The 27,798-nt window shown below is 44.0% G+C and overlaps 1 protein-coding gene across 2 annotated transcripts; it reads right to left on the bottom strand.

Annotated features, from left to right (window-relative positions):
* Nucleotides 1-537: 537 nt before the first annotated feature.
* LOC307215674 (protein mono-ADP-ribosyltransferase PARP12-like) lies at nt 538-26,572 on the bottom strand. Of its 2 annotated transcripts, none has more exons than XM_079975175.1 (13): nt 26,276-26,572; nt 21,388-21,520; nt 18,507-18,759; nt 18,271-18,393; nt 15,812-15,913; nt 13,590-13,713; nt 9,719-9,890; nt 8,396-8,516; nt 7,964-8,057; nt 6,682-6,769; nt 6,172-6,302; nt 4,890-5,041; nt 538-2,011 (listed from the first exon to the last, which is right to left on the bottom strand). In XM_079975175.1, exons 1-13 carry the CDS (start codon nt 26,554-26,556, stop codon nt 1,470-1,472), a joined length of 2,316 nt encoding a protein of 771 aa, XP_079831301.1. In that variant the 5' UTR covers nt 26,557-26,572; the 3' UTR covers nt 538-1,469. The 2 variants fall into 2 exon arrangements, with proteins under 2 accessions (XP_079831301.1, XP_079831300.1); XM_079975174.1 differs by lacking the exon at nt 26,276-26,572 and adding an exon at nt 23,822-24,285.
* Between the last annotated feature and the right edge of the window lie 1,226 nt (nt 26,573-27,798).

Raw genomic sequence — 27,798 nt, 5'->3', positions numbered from 1 at the left:
TGAGCCTTGACTCTCCTATCATTAATGTGTTGTACATCTATAAAGCTAGTGTTTTCCTGAAAGGACAAAGCTGTAGCCTCTGATGTAAAGTCATTTCCTCCCTCATTAAACTTTTCCAGAGGAAGGTTCTGATTTTTTGTTGACGATGACCTACCACGGAAAGCAGCATTGGGCCACACGCTATAATGGCCTTTTTATAGAAGGCACTCTCTCTGGAGGTGTAGATGTAGGATTTGGGGTGGCCCAAGCTTATTGTGATATGGAAAAGATAGTCATGGGGAGGCACTGACTAAAGCTTATTCATGTAGCATTGGTTCTGGCCAACCGAAATTTTAAGATCCTCACCTTTTTTTAAAGTAGAGAAAGAGTGGAATGGAAATTCAAAACAGGACTATATCTTATTCAGTGTTCCATTCTTTTATTTGTCACCACCCCACTGCCTCAGTTTTTACTAGGTTCGGGCTTTTCCGCACTAACCGCAAACAGATTTATACCACTCACAGATGTGCTGGGTTACAGAATTGTATAACAAACCAATAACATTTCAAGTAATTTTATTAAAATCAAAAACCAAGTATAGTCTTTTTTTATGCATCCTATCAGGGTTGTGCGCTGAAGCTAAGTTGCTGAGCACCTTTGGACAAGAAGTTTCATGTCAAAAGTCTTCTGCTCTGCTAATTAATAGGAAACTATTTTTCATGTACAATTATGTGTATCAATCAAAGGCACGTAATAATATTGCTCAGCTAAAATACTAAAGGGAAGAAACCTTTTGCCATCCAACACCGCTTATTAATTTTCACAGCATATGCTAGGCCAATGAAATAAAGAGTATCACAACCAGCCAAGTCTTACGCTTGACAGGAAGTTGTACTGTGCCATAGTACACAGGAATATCTTTTGATACAGCCATTCGGAATATATCCCTGGTACAACGCAGATTAATATCAATCTAGTAGGACAGAAAATAATGTATCAGTGTGTCCTACCACATTTGACATATGAAACCTTATCCATAAAAGATCGTAAGACATTGAAATCTAAGCATTCCAATGGCTTTAAACTTATTTTTATTTAACATATGAAACCAGTAAGATACATTAAAAATGCTGCAATTTTACAGCTTCGTCTATAATGGACTATTCAGTTATCCATTTTTTTCCATGCAGTGTCATTTAGCACTGCCAACTGATAAAAACTGAATATCCAATTCCTATCTTCCTCAAGAGCAATGATTCAGCATTTCTTATCTGAATAGATCTATTGCTTCCGTAAAACCTTCATGCAGTGTATTTAACACTGCTACTTGATACAAACTGACTATCTGATTCCTGTCTTCCTACAGCAATGATTCAACATTTCTTACTTATCCGAAGAGACCTATTGCTTCCCCAAAATCTGATTCATTACAAAACAAGACTTCAGAACGTTCATTATACATAACCGCAATGAAAATGCCATCTAGTTGTCTATGATATAACACATTTCTTTTCTTCTTCTTTCTTGTTGTTGTTGGCAGCCATCTGTCTTGGGAGGTATGTGGGAGTGAAAGTTGCAGTGCGGGCTGTGGCTGTGGCTGTGGCTGTGGCTGTGGCTGTGGCTGTGGCAACCGATACGGGAGGGACATAATTTGTTGCAGCTGGCGGAGATGAAGGCAGCCACTGGTACTGCTGCTGCTGCTGCAGATGTACCCGGGTGGTGCTCCTCCCGGAGGTCGTTCCTCTTGCTATGGTTACATAACCTGACGGTCTGTCTTCACGGTAACAGATCAGATATGCAGGATAAATCTGAGGCTTCTCAAATATGACAAAAATTGATGGGTCTGCCACATCATTCACGCAGCTGTCATAACAGTTGATCATGCCACTGGATTTTTCTGGGGGACGAGTATACGCTGCATTCCCCGCAACAAAATCACCGACCAGAACCTGAGCTACAAACATTGCTTTCACCTTTGCATCCCGTGGACAGTAGTGGTGGGAATAGGATGCATCTCTGGCAAAGTAGCTTCCTAGGAAGAAGCAAGGGGCAGGGATTCAAAACGTCAAGTCCACACACATATAGCTGAGTGCTGTGAACAGAGCTGACACAGGTTTTGACAGCTGACACTTCATGCAGCTGAAGAAATTTCAAACCACAAGCGTTTTCGATAAGTCTTTGGGGAAAAGTTAAAACCAAAAGGAAATTAGACAAATGCTTTCCCTGTGTGGAGCAATTAAAAACATAGACACTAGAAGTACTTGGTACTCCATGCAGTAATAGTCCCCAGATTTTAATGAGTATTTTAACATTGAATTAATAGATTTGTAAGCTGCCTTGATATGGTTTGAGATGGTATATAAAATAAGGTGGTATCTAACCAAGCCATACTCAGAGTAGATCCATTCCCAGTCAGGGCTATAGCTAGGGTGTGTGTGATGTGGGTCCCCGCCAGGGATGGAGGTGCAAAATCGGCCAAAAATATGTCCATAAATAAAAATATTTATTATTGCTTCATAGGAAAAGGTTTTAAATAGAGGGTGAATTGAATAGGGGGGGTTGGAGGAGAGGCGGAAAGAAGAGATAATTTGTCCCTGGCTGGGGGGCGCAATCTGGATGGTTCTGCCAGTGGTGCAAGATCACCCAGCTATGGCTCTGTCTCAACGAATGAAAACAATGAAGTTATTTGATTGCTTTGGTTTCCATGGGTCTATTCCGACTACAACTAATGTTCGATTATCACCCATTTTAAATAAAGTGAATAAAAATACTAGTTGAAATTAGTCAGCTGGGCCAGTCCATGGTCAATGGCAACTGTATAGTAAAATATCTGAGCATTATGTGCTATATTTTAATATGAGGGAAATCACTGCATGAAGTGCTGAGTGAGTCCCTTCCATAACTCCATATGCTGACAGACCCAACCCAATCCTGCGGCTGAATGAGCAGATTTTGTGCTGGCCTAGGTTGAAATTCTCACTTATCCAGGAAGCGCACTAAAGGACCCGGGGTCGGCCAGTCACACTTACTCCACGGTTGTAGCGAGGATCCAAATGGTTAACAGCCATGTACCTGCCACAGTAGCTCACTGGCTACTGCAAGACTATGGACGTGATGCAGAAGCAGCAGCACAACTGCTGGTAGGAGGAGACCTTGTCAGCATCTAAGCCCTGTGCTTAGAGATCTGTACTGCTGGCCACTTTGCTACTGGGCCAAGTTCAAGGTGTTGCTCTTAGTATATAAAGCCCTTAACAAATTGGGACTAGACTACCTATGAGCTCGCCTCACCCCATACCTGCCCACTCAATGGCTTCTAGAGGTGAAACTGGCATTACTACAGGTGCCACATAGTGGTCATTCTGCACTGATAAGAGCATGGTTGCCTATTGGGCACTTTTTTCAGGGCCTGCATGAGGTGGTAGAACAAGTCTGTGTCAGTCAGAGCCTTGAACAGACTATGGCACTTTCCAACATACAGTTCCCGGAAGTATCCTTTGGAATATTAAGTGCGAACGGTCCATTAACTGATTTGCCTCATGTGCAGCCCACTATTCTAGTTCTGCATCTGACTGATTTTATTTTATAGAGGATGAGATCAAACTATGATCATAGGTGACTCTCTTGTTTAAATCCTGCATTTGTTTCAAGGCACCTCACACCACCAGTCCTTTGATGTAGGCTGGGAGACTAAACAATGGCTGTCCGAAGGGCAGCTCATCAGTCTCATGGTTGAACAGAGATAAGAACCACTCCTCTCTCCACCACAATGGCAGCTTATCACAAAGTGTGACTTATCACATCAGTATGTTGTCCTTTCCACAAGGAACTGAGTGTGCCAAAACAGGACGCTCTCCCACTGCATCCTCACAACATCCATGTCAAGGAGGTGAGGCAGACAAACAATGGCTGGGCCAAGGCTGAAACATGTATGCTGGATGGAAAGAAGATGAACAGTACAACCCTCAACTGTCTCTTGTTACATTTTAGAGTGTAAACGTCTCTGGGCAGGAACCTGACTTGTGCAACTCTACATGTCTTCTCAGAGCAACTTACTCCTATGTAAGAGCTTACAGGATTTGAATCTTCTTCTAGGAAGGGCTGGTGCTATGCTGTTTTTATAGTAATTACTTGGATAGTTTTAATAGATTGGGGGGGGGGAGAGAGAAATCTTTCAGTGCTTAATTGTTTCCCTCCCTAGGCTTTTAGCTGCTCTTATTTTTATCTGTAAGCCACTAAGAATCCCTGTCAGGGGAAAAGGTGGGGTATAAATTATAATGTAATGTAATGTAATGTAATGTAATGTAATGTAATAATATATCCTATCATATTTTAAAACCAACAATAGGGCACACTGAACTCATAATTTAAGCACTTTTAAAACCCACTTGTTTCAGTGAGAAAGACTGGTGTGTGCTAAGTGCCTCTGAAACCAATGGGACTTCACACCAGGTGGCGCCAGATGTTGCTCAGCTACAGGTCCTAACATTCCTGATCACTGCCCAGGGCTCAGGAGAGGGATGGCTCAGCCACCTGCTTTGCCATGCCACCTGAACAGGTCACAGGGCTCCCAGCCACCACTGATGAAAGGGAGTCAGCACTCACATCACTCTCCTCTTTGGTTTTGGGGTGGAGGGTGAACTGTACGCTGACAGGTTTTTAATCATACCTGGCCATCACAACTCCAAAATCTGCTCTTTCAGATTTTAATTTCCTCAACTTTCACATCACAGACAGGAACAGATCCCTAAGGGAAATCATCATTGATCTAAAAAACATCCTTTCAAATGGGAAATACCCTTGTTTATCTCTCTCTTCCCTGGAAACTCCTGAAGCTTTTTAATTTCAGTTTTTAGCAGGGGTGGTGGCTTCTACAATGAGCTTGCAGGTATCTTATTTAACACTCTACATACCTTTTCCAAAGGCTGTTCCATTGGTTCCACAGATTCTCCAATCAAAGTTGTCACTGCAGATGGCCTCCAAGCTAGAAGGATTAGTCCCATGGAACAGAAGTCTCTCATCCACTGTCTTTCCCCCATTTTTCTTCTTCATCTGTTCTTTTTGCCTAGAATGAAACAAACGTTTCACACTTCCTGTTAAAGTTTAGGCAGGCAGCAACCACTGCCCTCTGCTGGAGTGATGGGCCAAATCTGCCCCATGAATTTGGATCAAATGAGATTTGAAGGATTCCTAAACACTCTGGGAGTTTCCAGCTGGCACAGCTGGCCAGTTTCTATCAATGGCCTGGTCTCTCTGTGAAAGGTAGATGAGTCAAGCAGTAATCACTCCTCAGGGCCATCTTCAACAGTTTAGTAGGGGAGATAACCAGAACAAATGGAAAGCACCAAGGAAGCCCAGCTGAGCATAGATAAGAGCTCAGTACTGAGCTATCACGATGAGAGTAGACAGTACTTTGTCCATTTATTTTTTACACAACAAATGTCTCCCCCATGTGTTTCATTCTGCCAGCAATATGAAAAGATTAGCATTTATGGTACAGTTTACAACCCCTCACCCTGCACTGTTATTATCATCTGCATTATTATCCCCATCATGACTTAGGAAAGTGTCAGCCCAGAGACGTCCTTGATAGGCATTGTGCTAATAACCTCACATGACGGATGCACTGATGTCAGACTGCGTGAAATGAAATGGCAAATGTTTGTGGAAACAGATTCTGAATTCTATGCCATATTCTGTGCTTTTCTTGTTTCTAGGGAATCACAGCACTGGAACTACATTTACTCTAAAGCAAGTGACTTACGTTTTGTTGTTTACAGTGTGCCCATGTCTAAAACCAGGATTAGTGAATTATCCAGTTTTGTCCTCAAAGCTTTTTTTTTTTAACCCAAGAAGCTGAAGGTGCTAAGATTTAAGAGTCCATGCCAAACTTCATATGATGCAGGCAAAGTTATCAGCACCAACTAGGTTGTACACCTGAGGTGCATGAACAACCTGACTATAGTTGGACTGTTGTAGTTAAAAAGAACAGAAGCAGTTAAAGTTTTAAGCTTTGCCCCTCAGCTGTTTGCCATTCAAAATTTAATTCCCCAAGTTGAGAGACGAAGATTTTGAATGAGCCACGTGGGAGAGAAATTGTTGAATACTTTAAAACTCATATGCTGCTTTTCAGTAAATAATCAAACATCTGGTTTGCACTGTTGACTAGGATAATGTGAGAAAATGGAAACAAACCATTGGAAGATTTGCCAAAGGGACGGATTCTGAATTCTTTTTAGTTTATCGATGGCATAATTGCTCATTGTCTTTTGAAAAAGAGTCTCAATCTTAGTATATTCAGGAGACGTCTTGATGACTTCAACAGCCTAAAATGAAAGGTATCACAATGTGTTGAATGTATTCCCATGGCCCCAGAGAAAACTGACTGCCTTCAATTTAAAAAAAAAATTTATATTATTAAACAGTTATACATTATACAAAATCCTAATGTGATACACAATATCATTTAATATATCAGTGGTTCCCAGTCTCCCACCCACCGATCAGCTGACAGAAATCTTCACCCTGAAGGTCTTGCTCCTTGTCAGTCACTGTTAGTTCAGATCCCACAAGTGTGTATGTTTGCATTTGTCATTTTACTAAAGAAAAATGTAACTATCTTCTTTCTAGACATAGACGGCATTAATGACATGTACAAGTGTCAGCCTAGAAAAATTATATCCTTTCCTGCAGTAAATCAGTTACCTTGTACCCAATTGCAGGTAGTGCTGATTTATCCCAGGTGTTTGGATAGTCTGTGAATGGAGTGGACGCTGGAGCCTGATTTGTGTGGCTGGAGGGAAGAGAGAGAACATATTTGACTGCAGCTTCTTTTTCTCTAAATGCAGCAGCTCCTCATGGCTGCTGCCACTTGCAATAAGAAACTGTTTTATCTGTAAACATGACAGCTGACGTTATGTTTGATTTGTATATTGCTCTTTTTCACAATACAGTGGTACCTCCAGTTGCTCACGGGATCCGTTCCGGAGCTCCGGTCGGATCCCGAGGAATTCGCAACCAGAGGTGCCTGTTCTGTGCAAGCGTGAGGAACAGTAGAGCACTTCTGTGCATGCGTGTGGGGTGAGACCTGGAAAAATACTTCCGGGTTTGCCGCGTTCACATCCTGAAGGATACGCAACCAGAGGTTTGAGTATCCAGAGGTACCACTGGACTCACTTATCACAAGTAATACATTTTGTCTTCAGCTGCAGGTGATTTCCCTGCTCATCAATACATGTACAAGTCATACCTCAGGCTGAAGTAGCTTCGGGTTGAGTGTTTTCAGGTCACGCTCTGCGGTGACCCAGAAGTAACAGAACGCATTACTTCCGGGTTTTGCTGCTCACGCACACGCAGACGCTCAAAATGTCACGCGCATGCGCGGAAGCGGCGAATCGCGAGCCACACACGTGCAGATGCGGGTTGCGTTTGCTTCAGGATGCGAACGGGCCTCTGGAACCGATCCCATTCGCATCCAGAGGTACCACTGTATATAGGAAATTTCCCATACTGAATGTTGTGTTGTATGTCAAGCAGCTGAGGGAGGGAGGGAGGGAGGGAGGGATGGAGGGAGGGAGAAAGAAAAGCGAGAGAAAGAGAGGAGAGAGAGAGAGAAGGTGCAATGCTAACACACAAGGATTTGTGGTCGTGTGGGGGCAGCCTGTCTCATCCAGGGTTCTTTATTTACCTCACATGTCTCATTCCAGGGACATCTTACCAAATCCTAGTTTGAGAAACTAGGCTCTAATCATCGTCTGGCACCATGGTCAGAAACCACACATGCCAAACACTCTATGGTAGCATAAGGGTACCATAGATTCTATGATTCTATTATTCTAAGGGGACTAAAAACAAGACAGCACATTTTCCCAAAGTGTGTAATGAAATTATTCAGTCTCTTTGGGGTATAAGCATGCATAGATATAATTTCATACGCGGGATAGTCTGCTTTTTAAAGCAAAAGATGATAAAAACGTTGACTTTATACCCCTTCTTTGTCTTTACATCCTCAGAGGAAACAAACTTGGGGCGTCTCCGAACCTCTCTCTGGGTTTGATACTGCAAGTTTCTCTGTTTCATATCTTGAAAAAGAGGACACATGTTTTAATTCAGCAAGTCAGAGAACACAAGCCAACTTTCTGTTTTTCTAACAGGAAAGGGTGAAGCAGAGCAGCTGTTCTTTGGCCACCAAAAGCCAACTAAAAAGTCTTACACCTCCAAGGGAATTTGAGAGCAGAATGGCAGATTCTCTATGCACCCTTGCAATTCTTCCTTTGTGTATCACTTCTAAGCTTTAAGTGGGTATTTTCATAGTCAGTATTAAATGTTACGATGGAATACAAAGGTGGAGTTAGTCTCTTAGATGCTATGGAATTCTGGGAAACTTTGAATATACTGCAGGCCATTGTAGTTACAGTACCTTTAAAGCTGATCTCGTATTGCTGGGAGCCAGCTTTGAACTGGGGACTGCCCTCTGGAACTGCTAGAAATAAATTCTCCAGGTCATCAGAACATAAACTGGATTCCTGGAGTTGTCCACCCTGTAAAGGAAAAATGTGAAATGTGACAAGTAAAGCGACATGAAAGTCATTAGGATCAGCACAGCCAAGTGTTTTCCCAATTTAAAATGAAATGCTTATGTAATACCACTGGCATGCAAATACAAACACTGCTAAAACAGCTTACTGGATGCACATTAGTGCAAATGAAAATTAAAGTACTGAAACTGACTTTAGAACTTGGAAGCCAAGCCTTATGAGGAATGACTGAGGGAGTTGGGTATGTTTAGCCTGGAAAAGAGGAGACTGGGAGGAGATATGGTAGTCATCTTCAAATATCTAAAGGGCTGTCACATGGAGGAGGGAGCGGGCTTGTTTTCACCTGCTCTGCAGAGTAGGACTCAAACCAATGCATTCAAATTACAAAAAAGGAGACACTGACTCAACATCAGGAAGAACTTTCTGACAGTAAGAGCTGTTCAGCAGTGGAACAGACTCCCATGAGAGATGGTGGACTCTCCTTCCTTGGAGGTTTTTAAGCAGAGGTTGGTTCTCCATCTGTCAGGGATGCTTCAGCTGAGATTCCTGCATTGCAGGGGTTGGACAAGATGACTCTCAGCATCCCTTTCCAACTCTGCAATTCTGCAATTCTATGATTTCTATAATACATCAGGAGTAGAGAACCTGTTTCAGCCAGAGAACTGCATTTCTTTCTGGGCATTATATGCCACTTGTGGATGAGAGTCAGAGGCAAGAGTGAGCAAACAGGAGGATTCAATTTTCCCTTTGTACAGTAGAATAGTTTCTACACGTACCCCACCCCTCCACCCCTCTATCCTCCATCAAGGAATGCAAGAAGGATTATCAGAATTCAAAGACACTCAAGGAATGTGCAAAGCAAGACCAGTGAGGCCTGGGCAGAGTCCCAAGAAGAAGAGGCCAGGAGGAGCACATCCAGCCCTCAGGCCTCTGCCTCCCACCCATTAACACAGATGCAGCTGGATAGCAGGCAAAAGACTATTTACACCACAAGAGCTTTGCTTTTTCCAGCCACCCATAAAAAGTATATTTTCCAAAAGACTCTTATGTTCTTAAGCGACACAATTTGTCTTCACCGTTTGCAAAAACTGGAGACTCTTAATGGGCTTGAGATTTCTCTCCAAGAAGTAATGTCTGAAGAGGTCCAGAGACCCTGGCAGCAGGCATTCTGCACAATACCAGAGACAAACAGAATTCATACTGACCTGTGTCCCATATTCAGTCCACTGGCCCAGGTCATTCTTCCAGTACCAAAGCCACTTTGTTGTCATTACAAACTTAGGAGGTTTGGTGACAGATGATGGGGTGGACAGACGTCGAACACGGGACATAGAAGTGGTCATGGTGCTGAAATCGATGTATTCTGGATCTGAAATACTATGCGAATGTGAAAGAGGGAACATGTCTAATTGTAAATGGGTACCAACTTTACAGATACAATACTGCACATTCTAATTAGACAATTAATGATCTTCCAATATATATTATCATCATACCTTCTAACACCCAAGTTTTCTGCCATGATGGAACTGGCATGGAGAAGACGAAGGAAAGCCCATGGGGATATGCTCTTTATTTCCTGATCATTAGGACTGGGAATGTTCTGAATAAGTTATTTTGTGAACAAGAAGGTGTGAATCTGAACTTATTTCTGTGGTTTATTAGGCCATGGCAAAACGAGACGGTTGACATTAATTCTAAGACAGGAGACCCTCCACGTTGAACCATTTTTGAACCCTGGTACCAGCCTGTTCTCAAAACTATCCTAAAGGCATTATATTATTTATTAAGTTTGTGTACTGCCCTATACTCATAGATCTCAGCACAGTTCACAACATTCAGGAAATGCCTCGTGCCATGCAAATTAATTTCCCAAGTACAACCTCCCACTTGAACAGGAGGCTATCAAGACAAAGGCAAGGAACACACAAAAAGATGACAAAGCTCAGTTAATCATTTACTAAGATCACAGTTTTTCACCTTAAAGCAAAACACCAGAGTGGGAAGCAAACAAGATGGCCAGTTTTAGTCATTTTCTCCTTAAGAAATTAAGAGTTCTTCCAAACTCTTAATTTGCAAGATGGAGATGGACAAGGTGAAAAATGAGCAGAATTGACTCATTTGAAAGCCCCTCCCTTCCCTATTAAAAGGCATTAGCTAAAAATATTACTAAAACTTTCCTGTAGCCAGTAGCTATTTTAGCTCCTATTCCAGCTCCGAAGAGAAGAACTCTCTTTTTCTCAGTACTCTCAAGAACAGCACCCACCCACTCTGCCTTAAGGACAGGTATATTCTTCCCTTTCCATTTCTTGCTCTTAGCATGGGTCCTGCTAGCAAAACCGACACACCTACGTTTCTGTAGGCTTTTTAAAATAATCTTTCACTTTTCATAACAAGGGGTGGGTATTGTAGGAGTTGCTGCCTGCTTAAATTGTAATTTTTCAGTCTTTAGCAGCATTTATATATTCTGTCACTGCTATTTCATATAATAAATCAAGCTTTCTTTATTCCTTTGGTGTGAGATGTTCTTGTGGGCATTAAGGTTAGGGGTTAACACATATTCATAACAAACACGTCTTAATTCCAGCAAAAGTTCCTAAACTTCTCTGTAGTACCGTATTTTTTGCTCTATAAGACTCACTTTTTCCCTCCTAAAAAGTAAGGGGAAATGTGTGTGCGTCTTATGGAGCGAATGCAGGCTGCGCAGCTATCCCACAAGCCAGAACAGCAAGAGGGATTGCTGCTTTCACTGTGCAGTGATCCCTCTTGCTGTTCTGGCTTCTGAGATTCAGAATATTTTTTTTCTTGTTTTCCTCCTCCAAAAACTAGGTGCGTCTTATGGTCTGGTGCGTCTTGTAGAGCGAAAAATACGGTATGTGGGTTCATAGCACATACTGCAACAATGTCCCCCAAGGCAAGTAGCTGGTCTTCCAACTTTGCCCCGTCACTGGACCCCTGTGGTTTCTTAAAGCAAAAAGTGCCTTTTCTCAAAGTAACAAGATTCTCTCCTACAAGCTCTGCAGCCTCGTGCAATGACACTACAGTAGAGGAAGCTTCCTCCTATTCTCCTACACTAGGATTCCTAACGGGGGCCCAACCTGTACATATTAGTCAGCTCTCACATTTCCCACTCTTGGTCACACCCTCCCAACAGGTTTTATCAAGCAAGCACTAACGAACATTTCCCCAAGGCTTCATTCCATCTGTTCATGAACTGGGGAGGGGAAAGAGAACTTTGAGAGAGCTGGTACAGTGAGGGGGGAAAGTATTTGATCTAAATTTGCCCGTTTGCCCTCTGACGAAGAAATGACCAGTCCATAATTTGAATGGTAGGTTTATTGTAGCTGAGAGACAGAATTACAACAGGAAAACCCCCGGAAACCCAGAAGACAAAAGTCAGAGATTGATGTGCATTATAATGAGTGAAATAAGTATTTGATCCCCTATCAACCAGCCAGATGTCAGGCTACCTGGTATCTTCACTGTATGTAAAGAGCTGAGATTAGAAGCCCCTGCTGTAAGGGAGGTACAGTCTTAGCTGTACAGTCTTAGCTGTAATCCCAGCTCGTTACATACAGTACCTGTACAAAAGACACCTCTCAACAGAAGCAATCAATCCAGCAGATTCCAAAGTAGCCACCATGACCAAGCCCAAAGAGCTGTCCAAGGATGTCAGGGACAAGACTGTAGACCTGCACAAGGCTGGACTGGGCTACAAGACTATTGCCAAGCAGCTGGGTGAGAAGGTGGTGCAATAATTAGCAAATGGAAGAAACACAAAATAACTGTCAACCTCCCTCGGTCTGAGGCTCCATGCAAGATCTCATCTCGTGGAGTTGCAATGATCAGGAGAACAGTGATGAAGCAGCCCAGAACTACATGGGGGGAACTTGTCAATGATCTCAGGCCAACTGGGACCATATTCACCATGAAAACAGCTGGTAACACACTACGCCACGAAGGACTGAGATCTTGCAGAGCCCGCAAGGTCCCCTTGCTCAAGACAGCACATGTCCAGGCCCGTCTGCAGTTTGTCAATGCACATCTGAATGACCCAGAGGATAACTGGGTGAAAGTGTTGTGGTCAGATGAGACCAAAATCGAGCTCTTTGGCATCAACTCAACTTGCCGTGTTTGAAGGAGGAATGCTGCCTACGACCCCAAGAACACCACCCCCACCGTCAAGCATGGAGGGGGACATATTACGCTTTGGGGGGGGGAGTGTTTTTCTGCTAAGGGGACAGGACACCTTCACCGCATTGAAGCGATGATGGACGGGACCATGTATCATCAAATCTTGGGTGAGCACCTCCTTCCCTCAGCCAGGGCATTGAAAATGGGTCGAGGATGGGTATTCCAGCATGACAATGACCCAAAACAAATGGCCAAGGCAACAAAGGAGTGGCTCAAGAAGAAGCATATTAAGGTCCTGGAGTGGCCTAGCCAGTCTCCAGACCTAAATCCCATCGAAAAGCTGTGGAGGGAGCTGAAGGTTAGAGTAGCTACACATCAGCCTCGAAATCTTACTGACTTGGATAGGATCTGCAAAAAGGAGTGGGACAAAATACCTCCTGAGATGTGTGCAAACCTGGTGGCCACAGAAACGTCTGACCTTTGTCAGGGTTTTGCCACCAAGTACTAAGTCATCTTTTGCAAAGGGATCAAATACTTATTTCACTCATTATAATGCACATCAATCTCTGACTTTTGTCGTCTGGGTTTCCGGGGGTTTTCCTGTTGTTATTCTGTCTCTCAGCTACAATAAACCTACCATTCAAATTATGGACTGGTCATTTCTTCGTCAGAGGGCAAACGGGCAAATTTAGCAGGGGATCAAATACTTTCCCCCCTCACTGTAGATAGCTTCCTTCCAAGCCACTCACCCTCAGCGAGAGACTCTTTTTCTCTTCATCCCACCCCCTTTTTTGGGGGTGGGTGGGAAGTGTTTCCAGGCAAGCCCTCCGACCACTCCTCCTTCATTGCAGCAACTGCCCACTCAGCTTAAGCATGTCTGTGGGACCAGCTGACTGGCAGGTGTCTGCACATATCTGTGGAATACCAAGACCAGCTTTATACCTGGTAATACTTGGGTCAGAATACGCTTTTTCTATTTCCTCTCTTCGGGGCAAATCCTTCCAACCATTTGCAGTCTGTACCTGCCATCGATAAGGCATATCGTAATGAATCATGTTACAGTTAGCTGCAAAGAGAACAAACAAAAGTGAGTCACAGGTTGCTTCAACTGATATGCAAGGTGATAAAACAAAACTAATCAGAGTCCAACTTCTGCATGTCTGTAAAACATGGTATGTTTTATATCTTCCTTAACAAAATGCTGAAAGTGGCTAACACAGCTGCTATTAAAAGCCATAAAAAGCCAAATTATGCTAAAAAGAGAGAAACATATGAGCAAACAAGCAGAATCAGCAAATGTATACCCAAGAGCAGGGGTGACAAATTGAATAAAATACTGGGTATTTTAGCCAGGTAAGCCCCCCCCCCCCCCCATAATCGATCACAAGACACAGCACACAGAAATGAAGGAGATGGAAAGTTGATGAAGGACCTGTGACAGAAGAGGGAAGAGAAGCTCTCCCCCGGGGCGGGGGAGGATGGGGGGAGCAAGGGAAGTTCCCAGGCGAGAGCTGGGGGGGTTCACCTTTCTCTGTGGGGGACAAGCTAAGATTTATCTGCAAAAGAGAACGTATTTTCACTTTCTTTTTAATGCTTTTGTTTAGCATAAACAAACAAACCATTTTTGATTGTAACATATTATGAAAAAAGTATCAAAATGTGTATTATAGGCTAAGATGCATATACATTTATTTTATAGTAAATGCGTACAAAATGTATTTTGTAAAAAAAGGGAATTTATATGTCTTCTTATTTTTGACACTGACATTTTGACATTGATGTGGAAACAGGACAGCAGACTTACAAATGAGCACGTGAACTGGTGCAGAGCAGAAGGTCTGGACACAGATCCAACCCTTGTTTATTTTTGTAAGAAATGCCACAGTGTGGATGCCACTATATAGAAACTCCTGCCGTTTCATTTGAGGAAATAAGAGAACATCAAGCAGAGCCTCCCCCCCCCCCCTTCTCAGGGAACAGGGCAGAGTATCAGAGCATAGTCAAAGAACATTCATGGTCTGAATGACAAGGCACCACTGTCCTGAACTGGAAGCAAGACTTGAGTCAAGACTCAAAAGCAAACAAGTGACTTAAACTTTGGGCTATATGCTCCTTCCATCTCACACAGATCACAGTAATCTAGCAGGAGGATTCCAAGGAGGGTAGTTAGACAGATTCTTATCTGAGAAGATGCACTACAACCAGAGCTGGTAAAGAGGTGCTCCTAGTCCCCGCTGCCACTGAAGATCAGGCAGCAAGGCAGGGCCAGGAAGCAGCCGCTTCAGGAGGCTGATCTCATCCATGACAAGCAAAAACACGGACTGCTCATTCCTAAGGCAGCCTGCCATTGGCAGCCTTGCTCAGGTTAAGCTTCTACCGAATAGCCCGTAACAGCACCCGGTCACTCGTTCAATGGCTGCATCACTACTCAATTAAGATAAAAATAAAAAATAGGGTGGGCAGCCCAGGCTTACACCCCAGGGAGGTCACTTCAGTGCTGCTAACACAGCGGTGTGACTTAACCCCCCCGGTGAACACTCCACTGAGCCTTGAGGCAGACAGATGCCAACAACATTTACAAATCAATACAGTGGTGCCCCGCAAGACGAATGCCTCGCAAGATGAAAAACCCGCTAGACGAAAGGGTTTTCCGATTTGGAGGTGCTTCGCAAGACGAATTTCCCTATGGGCTTGCTTTGCAAGACGAAAATGTCTTGCGAGTTTTTCCGACTTTTTTTCCCTCCCCCCCCCCTTTTTCTAAGCCGCTAAGCTGCTAAAAGCGCTAAGCCGTCAATGGGCTTGCTTCGCAATACGAAAAAACCGCTAGACGAAGAGACTCGTGGAACGGATTCTTTTCGTCTTGCGAGGCCCCACTGTACCTGGCATATCCTTTCATCAGACAAATAATATGACCATCAAATGTGATGGTTGGGGGAGCAGAGAGCTCCAGCCCCCTCTCCGTCCCAGCATTCCAGTTTCTTTGACACCCTCACCCCTCGTTCTGATACACTGGATTCTGCTGCTGCACCCAAGGCCATTTCTTGAGTGGGCAAATGGGGAGGTGGAAGCAATGTAAGCAAAGTTGGCCAAGCAAATTAAAGCATATTACTCCTGGGGAAGGCCTAAATGGAAAACTGGCCTTGGACTTGTCTGTTGGGACTTACTTTTATTTTTGCAGAACCGCCAGACATAGAAAAGACATATCTCATCACTTTTCTCCTTCTCTGCATTCTGAGGTGGTTTAGTACAAGGGGTGGCTTTGACACCTGTAAAAGATGGACGGAGGGAGAAATAAAGGAACATAATCTTTAGTAAACCTTGCTTAAGAAGAATCATGTGATAAAACATGCAAAGAGGTATAAATATGTGCCTTGCTTGGAAGGCAACTATACTCACCGCTATACCTTGTTTGGATTTCTTAGTTTATTGTTATATGTATTTTATAAAAATTCTGAATAAAAAATTTCAATTTTTGAAAAAGCCACATTAACATCGACAAAGAGCAGCCAGCAACACTGTCAGTTCAGGATAAGGCTAATACAAATTAGGAGTACAGGGAATCAACCCTAAATTATGCTACAAGGCACAATGCATTGTTCCTAATTTTAAGACTGACAAAGTGTGATCCACCACAATCTTACCTGAAGTGGGTGTGGCAGCAGGGGCACGTTTTTCTCCCCCCCCCCTCCCTGGGAACTGTGTTGGGGTTGGGTGAGTGAGGGATCCAAAATAGAATTAAATCAGCATCAAACTAATTTAAATAATTCTTTGAGAGGCAACAACAGCTGCTACATTGTTATAAAACTGATATAAGTTGTTGCTCCAGAGAAGCGGACACGGAGCAATGGATCCAAACTACAAGAAAGAAGATTCCACCTAAACATTAGGAAGAACTTCCTGACAGTAAGAGCTGTTCGACAGTGGAATTTGCTGCCAAGGAGTGTGGTGGAGTCTCCTTCTTTGGAGGTCTTTAAGCAGAGGCTTGACAACCATATGTCAGGAGTGCTCTGATGGTGTTTCCTGCTTGGCAGGGGGTTGGACTCGATGGCCCTTGTGGTCTCTTCCAACTCTCTGATTCTATGGTATTATTAATAAATTTTAAAATTATATACTGCCCTTCACCCGAAGATCACAGAGCAGTTTACTATATAAAAGCACAAAAATACAAACCATAATAACAAACAAAAACAATACCCACCCCTCGCCACACAGAGTTTAAAAGCCACAGATTGTTTAATTAGCCAAAGGTCAGGAGAAGAGGAGTGTTTTTGCCTGGCGCCTAAAGATATGCAACGAAGGTGCCAGGCAAGGCATTCCACAAGGAGGCCCGTCTCATATTACTGCCCTCCAGATCTCTCGCCAAGGAGGTACAAAAGGAGGGCTGCAGGGTCTGGGTCAGTTCACATGCAACAGAAGTAGTTTATTGTGTGTGTGAGAAAGATATATACCAAATATGTGGTGGCAGCAGCAGTAGTCATATGTAACTGCTTACCAGTCCAGAATAGGACCATCCACATGTAACAGGGACACATCGGCAGGCTTTGAGAACCCACCACTACCACCATTATGCGGGGGAGAACTGAGGACTCATAGAATGCTGGATGGGGTTGGTGGAAAAGATTAAAGTAGAGCAAAGCATGGCTGTCAAATATTATTTATTTGTGCAGCCAAACCCATTACAATGGCTGTCTGACAAAATTGGAGCAGTAGCACTCAGCACTGTAACATGCTGTGGCAGTTTGTGTATGCAATCTGCACTGTTTCTGGGATATATTACAGTGGTACAATGGGACCTCGGGTTACATATGCTTCAAGTTACAGACTCTGCTAACACAGAAATGTTACCTTGGGCTAAGAACTTTGCTTCAGGATGAGAACAGAAATCGTGTGGCGGCAGCGGGAGGCACCATTAGCTAAAGTGGTGCTTCAGGTTAAAAACAGTTCCAAGTTAAGAACAGACCTCCAGAATGAATTAAGTTCTTAACCCAAGGTACCACTGTACCCCGGTTCTCGAATGTAATCTGTTCTAGAAGACCATTTGACTTCCGAGGTGCGTTCGAAAATGGAAGCCATTATAGTCATACCTTGGATCTCGAAAGTTTTGGCTCCTGAATGCCACAAACCCGGAAGTGAGTGTTCCAGTTTGCAAACATTCTTTGGAACCCGAATGTCCAATGCCGCTTCCATAGATTCTGACTGACTGCAGGAGCTTCCTGCAGCCAATCAGAAGCCGCACCTTGGTTCCCAAACATTTTGGAAGTCGAACGGACTTCCGGAATGAATTCTGTTCGACTTCTGAAGTACGGCTGTACTTCTGGGTTTTTGGCATTCAAAAACTGAAACGTTTGGCTTCCGAGACACTCAAAAATTGAGGTACCACTGTATATTCTGCCATTCCCCAAATTTATTGGCACATACCTATGAAAACATCAGCGTTACCCAAATTTCTGGCAACTGCTGAAAAATGTAGTTGGTAATTGATCAATGTAAGTTTAAAAGGGGACTCATACTGCATATTGGGGCTAAAGCTCATCCCTGTATCTTGCCATGAGAATGCAGATATTCTACCTTAGGCCTAATTCAATCAACCTGGATCCTTTGCTAAGAAAGTAAATTGGTTCACCTTGGTCAGGGCCGAGGTTGAGGTCCATGAGATTAGGTATACTAGTTGCTTGTTCAAGTCTGGCTTCTCTCGGATTTCCTGCACTTGATTTTTCTCCACTTGATGCAGGTCTTGCAAAATTACCTAAAAGAATGGGAAAGGTCTTCAAATGATGAGGAGAAATGAGGTCCTTTCACACGCCAGAGTGATGCAAGCAGTACATGATGCCCACAAGCCCCTTCCTATAAACCGCTCACCCTTGCGAGGACCCAGTTCTCTGGATAGTACAGCAGTTTTGTGTTCGCAGATTGTCTGGATGTTCCAGGCCACTTGATCATCCACTCCTCCTTCGAGCAACAGCTTCAGAGCATTTGGTTGCAAAAGGTTGTGAGACCTCTTGCACTTAGGAAACCTACATTCCCCTCTCAGGAAATACCGGCAAATGTGAAGCTTTGTGCAATTATCTTGCTGGGCACAATTCCCATCCCCTTTATTGTAGAAATTGCATACCTGGAAACAGGAAGTGAAAGTAAGAAACACACAAGAATTTCAATTAATACTGCACTGGTCTGAATTGCAGGTAATGTGGACAAATACACCAGTTTTGGTAATATCCTTAGCAGCTGTATCACATACAGAAGCTGAAGACTTCCTACTTATGTTGCAAAGATATATTTTAAAAATGTGTAGACAGTAGGGCCGGGAGATATCTGGTTGTCAGCATCACAGTATTAGGGCTGGGCCATTTCAGCTTTTCAACGCCAGCCAAACATTGTGGTCTGACGATATGCTGCAATGTTGAAAAAACAAGCTGCATTGGCCTCAGCCTGCAAGGCGCTGGGTGAAATTGCCACAGCCCTCACCGCAGGAGCTGAGGCTGTTTCACCTCAGTGCCTAGTGGGCTGTGGGACAACACAGCTTGTTTGTACGGCTTAGGTGGGGCAAGGGAGGGCTCCTGATCCCCAGCTGAGTCATCCCCTGTGCTCCCCCCCCCCTTTGTGGGGAGAGCAACGGGGCTCCTTTTTGCGGCTCTGCCAGGGACGGGGAGGGCTCTGTATCCCCAGCCGAGCCATCCCCGCTGCTCCCCCCACTTGTGCGGGAGGCAGTGTCGGGCTCGGTGAGCCTTTAACTGTTCGGCTGAGGGGAGCGGCAACCACACTCTCCTCAGACGAGCAGATTAAAGATGCAGAGGGAGGAACAAGCTGTATTGGCGCCTCGCCGGTGCACTTTTTTCTCCCTCTGCATGGTATGAGGACAGAGTGGGATGGCAGTTTCACTCAGCGATATATTGCTTGTAAAACCGCCACCTCTCATGAGTCCCTCTGCTAGCAACACTCGCTGGAGCAAGTCGCTAGCAAAGGGACTCAGCAGTGGTGGTTTCACCAGCGATATACCACTGAGTGAAGCTGACACTGTGGTCTGCTCCTCATACCGGTCCTGGGCAATATACCCAGACATACACGATATATCACCAGGTAATATTGTGCTATACTGATATATCACGATGTCTGAAGTATGGATGGAGTTATGTAGAGGCATTGGTTGGCTTCAGTTTTTCCCGTGGGATGGTTTTTGCATAGCACACCTACACACCATGATTTGCGATGAACTGCCAGGTCGAAAATTCTGAAACCAGTATGGTGATATGAACTTCAAACTGGTTTGGGGCGATATATTGATATATCACCCAGCCCTAGTAGGTAGCATCCAGTGATATTACAGAATATATAGCAGGGAGAGCACAGGGTGATATTTGAAAAAAGTTAATTGCAGATCAGCTGAACTCTTCTCTTCAACATGCCAATTTTGCATTTGGAGTTCCCTTCTTCCTATGGAAAAAGTGTTCAAGCAATTAATCAGGCAACAGAAACTCCACATAAGGAAGAAGGCATGTGGCAGAGTCTGCAATTTGATTACAAACCCAAACTGTAGTAGCAGCAAGAGGAGGCCTCTTCAAAATTCCGGAGGGAGAGAATACAGCTTGTGGCTGAGGACTCGGCCTTCGCCTCTCTTGGGTGTGCCTACATGTGCCTACATAGAGTACCCTCTTCAAGGGGCACTGAAGACAGTGGAGATTTTTTTACTGTCTGCTGTGAACATGCTGTTAGTTATTTCCACAAATTATGGCAAAATATTCTATGTTTGGATATTTGGGCCATCTGATTTTTTCCCTGAAAGAAATGTTATGATCTTGCTGAGTCACAAAAAATAAACCAGGAAAAGTTTCAGAAAAGGACGATTAAAATGATCAACAGGATGGAGAGACTCCACTTGGGCCTTTTCAGTGTAAAGGAGAGTAAAGAGGAGACACAACAGAGGTGCATAAAATGTTGCCTGGTATGGACAGAGAGGACACAGAGGCTTTTCTCCTTCTCTCATAACACTAAAACTCATCAATGCCCAAAATCTCTGAATGTTTGAAGATTTAGGACAAACAAAAGGAAGTGAAGGATATAGTTAACAGGGGAATTTGGTCCTACAAGAAGCAGTGAGGCCAGCAACTTGGAAGGCTTTTACTTACTTTTAAATTTAAATTTCTACACTGTCCTTCTGAGGACCGCATGGTGGTTTTCAATATAAAAACACACACCATGGTAACAAACAAAAACAAGCCTGGGAGTGGCATAACTTTAAGAGAGGATTAGACAGATCCACAGAGGATGAGGCTAGCAAGGGCCGCGAGCCACGATGGCTCTGCTTTGCCTCTTCTGTCAGGGGCAGCGTTCCTCCAGGTGCTGAGAATCGCAGGTGAGGAGAAAGCGGTTTGGCTGAAGTCCTTCTTCCAGGTTTCCCATAAGCATCTGCTTGGCCACCATGAAAACAGGATGGTAGACTAGATGGCCTGATCTAGAAGGCTCTTCTTATGCTTATAAGTAATGTGTGACCTGTGTCAATGAATTTTGACCATGTTACACATGCACATATTTTGTAGTGAAGGTTCTTGACACATGAGTGGGACAGAAACGCGATTAAACAAATGTGGCTAACCCTGTCTCATCTAACTTCATAATGCAGAAATTCTACAAAAATTTCTTGTCATCATCCATTCTGTTTCCTCACCTTAACCAGTTAAAAAGGCAACCTATAGAAGAGGGCAAACAAACATCTAGGTGATGTTACAGTATTTTCATAACTTACATCAGGCCAGAGAAAATGATCATTTTGGAGGAGGAGAACACGCAGTTCATTCTCATTGAGCCCAGAAAGTTCATGAGCCTTCAGGACTTTTCGGTTAGCCTCTGAAAAAACTTCATGAGAATACTTGCATGCCCTGGGATAAAAGTAAAAGGAGAAAAATAATAATCAAGGTATCAGAAATACCTGGGAATATGCATGTGGAGTGAGAGCCTATATATTCCAAGGACCCTTCACTTTTTTGTAGGCTACAAATCCTGAATTTGTACAATAACCTGAGTTCCTTGAAATAATGTACTATTAAAAAAATTGTATTATCTATTCTGTTCTATTGAACACATTTTCCAAATTCTTGCATACTCTACACCAAGGATGGGAAAATTTTGGCCTGTAGATATTTTTGGACTCCCAACAGCCCCAGCAAGCTTGACCAATAGTCAGGAACGATGGGAGTTGTGGAAAAAGGCATCTTAAAGGCCACAGATTCCCTACTTTAAAGTGACCAAGAAACAAAATGCCAAGGTGAGGTAAAACATTTGAAGATCCTCAGCATGGCAAACATCAATAATGGCAGAGAGAATGCTTAGCTTGTGCCACAACCGTGTCCCTCGTTTACATGAATAGTTGCCACTCACTCTTGCAGCTGAAGGCAAAGCCCTGCCTGGGGGGTCTATTGCTGTGGGGAGGGAAGAGCCTGCTCTTCACCACTGTGTGGTCAGCATTGCACAGCATTGCTCAAGGTTGCTCCAAAATGCAAATCCTCCTCCTAGATACACACATCAGTCACCACACTGATAAGACTGGTAAAATAGTAATCGCACTGAACACCTTCCAATTCTCATGCTGTGAGATTTCAGCTTAAGGTACCATTTCAGTGTCTGCACCTAATGCATTATTTCTGGCAGATTCCAATCCATTGAGTCTACTCTTGGTTCTCCTTTTGGAATCTGATTCAAGGCCCAAACAATCCAGGAGCTGAATTTTTGCTCCTAGAAACAAATTCTGCTCAGTGTTTATTCTGAGGAACCGAGGTCAAAGTCTGACTGACAGGATACTTTACAAGAACAACCCAAGAGATTAGTGACGATGGTATTTAAAAGCACAAGCAAACAGCTCAGACTTTAAAAAACCACCTTCTTCACACTGTATCAAGGGACGACTTGTTTTAGAGTTGCCATACCTGACTGTTTAGATCAGGTATGGGAAGCCTGTGATTTTACAGAATGTTTTCAGACTCCAGTTCCTACCATCCCTGACTATTGACCATGCTTGCTGGGGCTGATGGGACTTGGAGTCCAACAACATCTGGGTCACAGGTTCACCAGCCATGGTTTAACTGCATGATCTCTCTGCTTTGTCTTTCAACCCCTCAGGCTATGTTGTGTTTTTTCTCATTCTAGTCTTAAATTAAGGAAGTGGGGAGGATTTCCCAGTGCTTCTTTAGGACAATAGAATGTATAACATTGCTTGGATGGATCAGCAGAGGGAGACTCATGAAATCTTCCTTGCAGGACTGGTTATATAGGTAAAAAATAATAATGAAAAGGCTTTTGTACAAAGCAAATCAACCCTGGACCAACAATATTATGAGTCACACAAAATCTCTACCTCAGAAAAAATGAGGAAAAATTCATTAACACTGACTACAAGGGCTTGTGTAGTTTGTGCCTTTGAGTTGCACTCATGAAAAAATACAAGTGGGGAAAAAACAGTTGTTACCTAGTAGTCACCCAGACAGCTAAACATCTGTTGCTGGAAGCACATAAGAATTTGAAACTGTATTTGGAATCCCATGCAATGCTGACACTAGAAAATCTGACACTGTTTTCAGTAGTACCAAATTCTTCACAAAATCCTTTGTTTTGCTCTTCATTAATACTATTCTCCTTCTTTAGACCCCGTCATTTTAACCTCTTAAGTCACATATATATCCTTAACAGTTTTCCAGATGCACCCCAATTCCTCCCTCCCCCCATACCCATTACTTACTGAAAATATATGAGATATGCTCTTGACTGTATTTGGGTTATTATCATTGTAAAACCTTCTGATGTTAAGACTGTATAAAATTAATTGTTTTCAAATAAAAAGAAAGAAAAAGGAAAAAAAATCTGACACTGGTGCCGAAGGACTGGACATTCCTTTCTGCTTCAGGGCAAAATTATCTAAATACAATTCATATAGAGTTTACTAGTAGTACTTCTGAGAAGCCAGAGTTCACTCAGTAAAAAAAAAGTCAGCAATTTGGTGTATCCTCAAAGTTGGAGGATTTTCTTGTCACAAATCAGTTTGCCTAGGCACATTTGTGTTTGTGGCGAGCAAGGAGGGGGACTGACAGACCAAGCCACAAGCTTTCCCTTTGTAAGATGCTGCTTTCCCTGCTATTCAGTTTATCATTGTGCCATAACAACAGATTCTCTCATTCCTTCACACTCACCATCTGCCACAAGCTGGCCTGAAGCATCTGCCCTTGGTGTAGTTCTTGCAGATATGGAGGTTTTGGCACCCCCCACAACTGTTCCTCAGGCAGAGCCGCACGGGGGACACAGCCAGCACCTGGCGCAAGGAGTCCCGGGGGACAACCAGAAACCTTTCCTTCCCTGCATCCTGCAGGATCTCCTCTAGCTGGTGCTCAGACAGCCCCGAGAGCGAGGGGAGCTCACTGAAGCCCAAGCCCCCTCCTTTAGAGCAAAGGATCTTTGTGATGAAACTGCACACAACGGCGTCGGACATGTTCCTTCTCTGATCTGCCTTCCTTTGTACTTAAAAGGCTTGGTTAGTTTCCAGCACAGATTAGGCTCCACCTTTCCCAGTCCGGCTCACATGAGAATCGAAACTTAAGCCAAACACAGCAGCTCCCTAGCAACTTAACACCTGTAGACTCTGCCCTTCTGTTCCTTCCTGTTAGGTCCGTTTGCCTTCAGTTTCGCTTCTCACGTGACTTGGGGGCAGCAGGATTCACAAATGATGAATCACCAGACCCTCACAGAAGCTACATGGGTGGTTCCTCACCAAGTTTCCATTCAGATGAAGGTAGCCATTTTATAAACTTAATTACAGTGGTACCTCGGGTTAAGTACTTAATTCGTTCCGGGGGTCTGTTCTTAACCTGAAACTGTTCTTAAACTGAAGCACCACTTTAGCTAATGGGGCCTCCCGCTGCTGCCACGCCGCCGGAGCACGATTTCTGTTCTTATCCTGAAGCAAAGTTCTTAACCCGAGGTACTATTTCTGGGTTAGTGGAGTTTGTAACCTGAAGTGTATGTAACCTGAAGCGTCTGTAACCCGAGGTATCACTGTATCACTATTTTGAATGTTAAATACTATAAATACTATTTTGAATGTTAAATAAAGTATTATATGCAGGAGTGCCAAAGCAGAGTACATGTCCAGCCACAAACTCTGTTTGAAAACAGGCTTGATTTTACAATTTAAGACATATTTCCATCCACACTAGACATTAAAAGCACCTGCCTCCCACACAAAGAATCCTGGGAATTATGGTTGCTATGGGTGTTGGGAACTGTAGCTCTGAGAGTTCCCTGGATACCGTATTGACTCGAATGTAATGCGTACCGTTTGTGGCCAAATTATATCATGAAAATTAGGGTACACTTTAGATTTGATGGCGCCAGCAAATACTTTTTTGGTTTCAAGGTTTTGAAATTTGAGGTGTGCATTAGATTTGATGGCCTCGAATCTTCACATAAACACAGTACTTTAAATGTAATGTGTGCATGCCATCTTATTTTGCCTAGTCAGCATCAGTCTTCCACCCTCAGGGCTAAACTAAATAGCCCAAACACTTTGATTTATAAAGCACCTTATACTGTACCGCACAACTGATTAGTGGCCACGGCATGGCATTATTTTTCAGGATAGAGGATTGTTTCTGAGTGGGTATGGATAAACATTACAAGTTGCAACTCAAGTATTGTCAAGAGCATTTGACCCCCATTTTAATCTAGTTCCAGAAAGGCATTTACTGGAAGCACTTCCAAAACCCTTGGATTTTAGTAAGATGCTAAAATCCCTTAACTTGTGGGTGGCTTCATCTCATCATTATAGCACTGTTGGCTCTCATTATCTACAGAAGATATTTAATATTTTAAAGAAACACAAACGGTTAGAAAGAAGAACACCATGGGGGGGGAGAGAGTTAAGCACTTTTAACTTTCTGAGATTTAAGTATAGGATTAACTCTTAGTAACAGTGGAATCCAAAGCACTTGGATTTAATCATTTATTGCATTTACATCTCACCAGGGGCATAGCCAGGATTTTTGTTTGGGGGGGGGGGCAGGCTTTTGTTAGGCAGGCAGAACCTCAGATTTGATTCTGCCCCCCTGCGCCCCCCCCCGGCTACGCCCATACACCCCACCTTTTCCTCCAAGGAGTTTCAGATGATGTGCTTGGTCCTCTGCCTCCTCACAACCACCCTGTGATCGTTGGGTGAAGGGGGGCATATAAATTTTAATAATAACAGCAGGTGAGACTGAGCCGCACAGCTGGGTGGGGATCTGGCCTCCCAACTCCTACCCCAAACCACCTTTATTTATTGTTAAGACAATAAGCGTTTTAAATAAAGCAAGAGACCCGTCAGGCATCTGGTATGGCCAGTGCCGGATTTACGCATATGCTAAACAAGCTATAGCTTAGGGGTCCACTCTCTTGGAGGCCCCCAAAGAACTTATGGGGGGCCTGGATGTGCATTTCCAAAAGAGAAGATAAAAAACCAAACTAAAACCTCCATCCCGCAAGCGTGCTTTGTGTTGTGTGGGCTCCTCGGATGGGAGTCAGGGGCCCCGCCTGCTCGGCTGCTCCCTCGAGGGCCCCTTTCCCTTCCCCGGGTCTGGCGCGTGACCATGGGAGCCCCCCCCCCGACCCCTCACCTGACCCGGCAGCGGCCCTTGAGGTTGAGCTTGCAGAGGTGGAGCTGCGGGCAGCCGGGACACTCCTTGCGCACGCAGAGGCGCAGCGGGGAGACGGCCAGCACCCAAGTGGCGGCTCCTTCCGCGCGCACCAGAAACCTCTCCTGGCCCGCCTCCTCCAGGATCTGGCGCAGCTGCTCCTCGGGGAGCTCCAGCTGCTGCCCCAGCGCGGCTCGCTCTAGGCGGCCCCCCTGCGCGCACAGCAGCTTCGCCAGGAAGCCGAACACCGCCGGGTCCGACATGGTCGCGCTCCGGGCAGCGCCTCGCCGCCTCGAGGAAACGAAAGCGAAGGCAGCCGCCGGGCGGGGCCTGCCCGCTCCGCCCCTGCCGCCCCGGGGAGGCTCCGTCGAGGCGCGGGAGGCGGAGAGCCGCCGGGAGGGCGCACGTGGGAAGGCGGGCCGTGGCGGGCATCTCCAGCTGCTCCCCGAATGCCGACTGGCCCGCGCGGCGGCTCTCAAACTTGCTTCTCGGGGCCACGAGGGCCAGGCCGGCCTTTTTACTGAGAAGAAAGACATTGGAAAGCAAAAAGAAAGAACAGCTCGTCGTCCCCCGCCGCTCTTGGATGAAGCCACTGCACGGGGCTGTTCCAAGGCATTTAAGGTTTTGCATTTGTTTTTTCGTTTTTTTAAAATACTATTTATTAAGAGTTTAAAGATTACAAAAAGAAAGAAAAAGAATTAAGCAAATCAATATAATACAATACAAAAACAGAAACAAAAACACTACATAAAACATTGAATTAGCAAAACAAAACAAGAACAATTAAAAACACTTCCAATATTTTCAACCTTAGCTTTCATTCACTTGTTTCATTGACTTCCTCACACCTCCCTTTTTGTATTCCACTTCAATTAACTGTTTCAGCAATTCCTTTCCATCTTCCTCTGTTTTCTGTCCTGTAATTAATCTTAACATATTCTAACCTTGTTTTTTCCCTTTAATACATTAACAATCTATCTGTACCTAGTTCCTTATAACATTTCTGCCAAAGCCATATAACTTCATTCCACCATTTTTCTAAAGCTCATTAATTTTACAATATTTCTGTAAATAATCTTTAAACTTTTTCCAGTCTTCTTCCACCGACTCTTCTCCCTGGTCTCGGATTCTGCCAGTCATTTCCGCCAGTTCCATATAGTCCATCAACTTCATCTGCCATTCTTCCCGGGTGGGTAGATCTTGTGGCTTCCAATACTTAGCGATGAGTATTCTTGCTGCTGTTGTTGCATACATAAAGAAAGTTCTGTCCTTCTTTGGCACCAGTTGGCCAACCATGCCCAGGAGAAAGGCCTCTGGTTTTTTCAGAAAGGTATATTTGAATACCTTTTTCATTTCGTTATAGATCATCTCCCAGAATGTCTTAATCCTTGGGAATGTCCACCAAAGGTGAAAGAATGCACCTTCAGTCTCATTACATTTCCAACATTTATTTTCGGGCAAATGGTAGATTTTTGCAAGCTTGACTGGTATCATGTACCACCTGT

The sequence above is a fragment of the Podarcis cretensis genome (genome assembly GCF_951804945.1).
Source record: "Podarcis cretensis genome assembly, chromosome: 5".
Lineage (NCBI taxonomy): Eukaryota > Metazoa > Chordata > Lepidosauria > Squamata > Lacertidae > Podarcis > Podarcis cretensis.
This window is presented reverse-complemented; position numbering and strand designations above follow the sequence as displayed.